This window comes from Callithrix jacchus, chromosome 15, assembly GCF_049354715.1.
Source record: "Callithrix jacchus isolate 240 chromosome 15, calJac240_pri, whole genome shotgun sequence".
Classification (NCBI taxonomy): domain Eukaryota; kingdom Metazoa; phylum Chordata; class Mammalia; order Primates; family Cebidae; genus Callithrix; species Callithrix jacchus.
In genome coordinates, this window is record NC_133516.1 from 89,587,526 (window position 1) to 89,588,779 (window position 1,254).

The window sequence follows — 1,254 nt, forward strand, 5'->3', positions numbered from 1 at the left end:
TTATTTCTTCATCAGAATTTTTTTAAGACACTTATTACTTCCTTATTTCTCAGGCTATAAATAAAAGGATTTAGTAAGGGAACTACTATTGTAAATAAAATTGCAACTGGTATATCTCTATCCCCTTCTTCAAGTAAATTTGGTCTAATGTACATGAAGAAAAGAGATCCGTAGAATAATGAAACTGACAAAAAGTGGGATGCACAGGTAGAAAAGGCTTTGGCCCTTCCCTCTTTGGATTTCATTCTGAAAACAGTAAGAAGAATGTAGACATAAGATATTAAGACACTACCTATGGTAAAGACTTGAACTGAACCCGAGAGGATGAATAGTTCCAGTTCATTGACATCAGGATCAACACAGGAGAGTCTATACAAGGGAAGAATGTCACAGTAAAAGTGGTTGATGTAATTTGATCCACAGAAAACTAACCTAAATATAAGCCCTATGTGAATCATGGAATGCAGGTTTCCAGCTATGAAGGCCCCTGTGGTCATCTGAATGCAGAGTGTCTTGGACATCATGGTGTGGTACTGCAGTGGGCTGCATATGGCCACATAGCGGTCATAGTCCATTGCCGCCAGAAGAAAGCAGTCTGCAGTTTCCACGGTGCAAAGAAAATAAAACTGTACTGGACATTCACAGAGGGAAATCCTGTTGTCCTCTGAAAAGAAGTTCTGTAACATTTTGGGGTTAACGGCAGAGGCACAGCAAGAATTCACAAGAGCCAGGTTTCCCAGAAAGATGTACATTGGTGTGTGAAGTCGATCGTGTGTTCAAATCAATGCCATCCAACCAGTATTCCCCACCAGGGTGATCAGATAGATGGCAAAGAACACCACAAAAAGCAGAGTCTTCAGCTCTGGGTGATGTGTAAATCCTGTGAGGATAAACTCATTTTTCACAGTGTGATTTTCTTCAGCCATTCCTGATTTGTCTGAAAAAAAAAATGTGGAGAAATAAGACACTAATTTAGAATATGCCACAGTCGTTGAGGTCTCTTCAGCTCAAAGGAAGGAGAGAATTTTCCACAAAGCTTCCTCATGTTGCCTGGACTTTGGATTGTGCCTAGTTCATGGGGAGAATGAATTTTCTAAAGGTATTACCTTTTTGACTAATGATGAAATATATTTCCAGTACCATTTAAAATCATTTTTAACCATTTCAATAGTACCTAATAGTAGTTTTTCAGTCCTCTCAGTCCTTTCACCCTCCACCATCAAGTAAGCCCCAGTGCTGATGTTCTGTTGTTTC

General features: G+C 39.4%; 1 protein-coding gene across 1 annotated transcript; it reads right to left on the reverse strand.

The window, feature by feature from the left end:
• Window positions 1–931, reverse strand: LOC100398301 (olfactory receptor 5K1-like). Its single transcript, XM_054246078.1, is given in 2 exon segments — window positions 1–23; window positions 26–931. Coding segments are annotated over 2 exon segments (924 nt in total). The 5' UTR covers window positions 927–931.
• Between the last annotated feature and the right edge of the window lie 323 nt (window positions 932–1,254).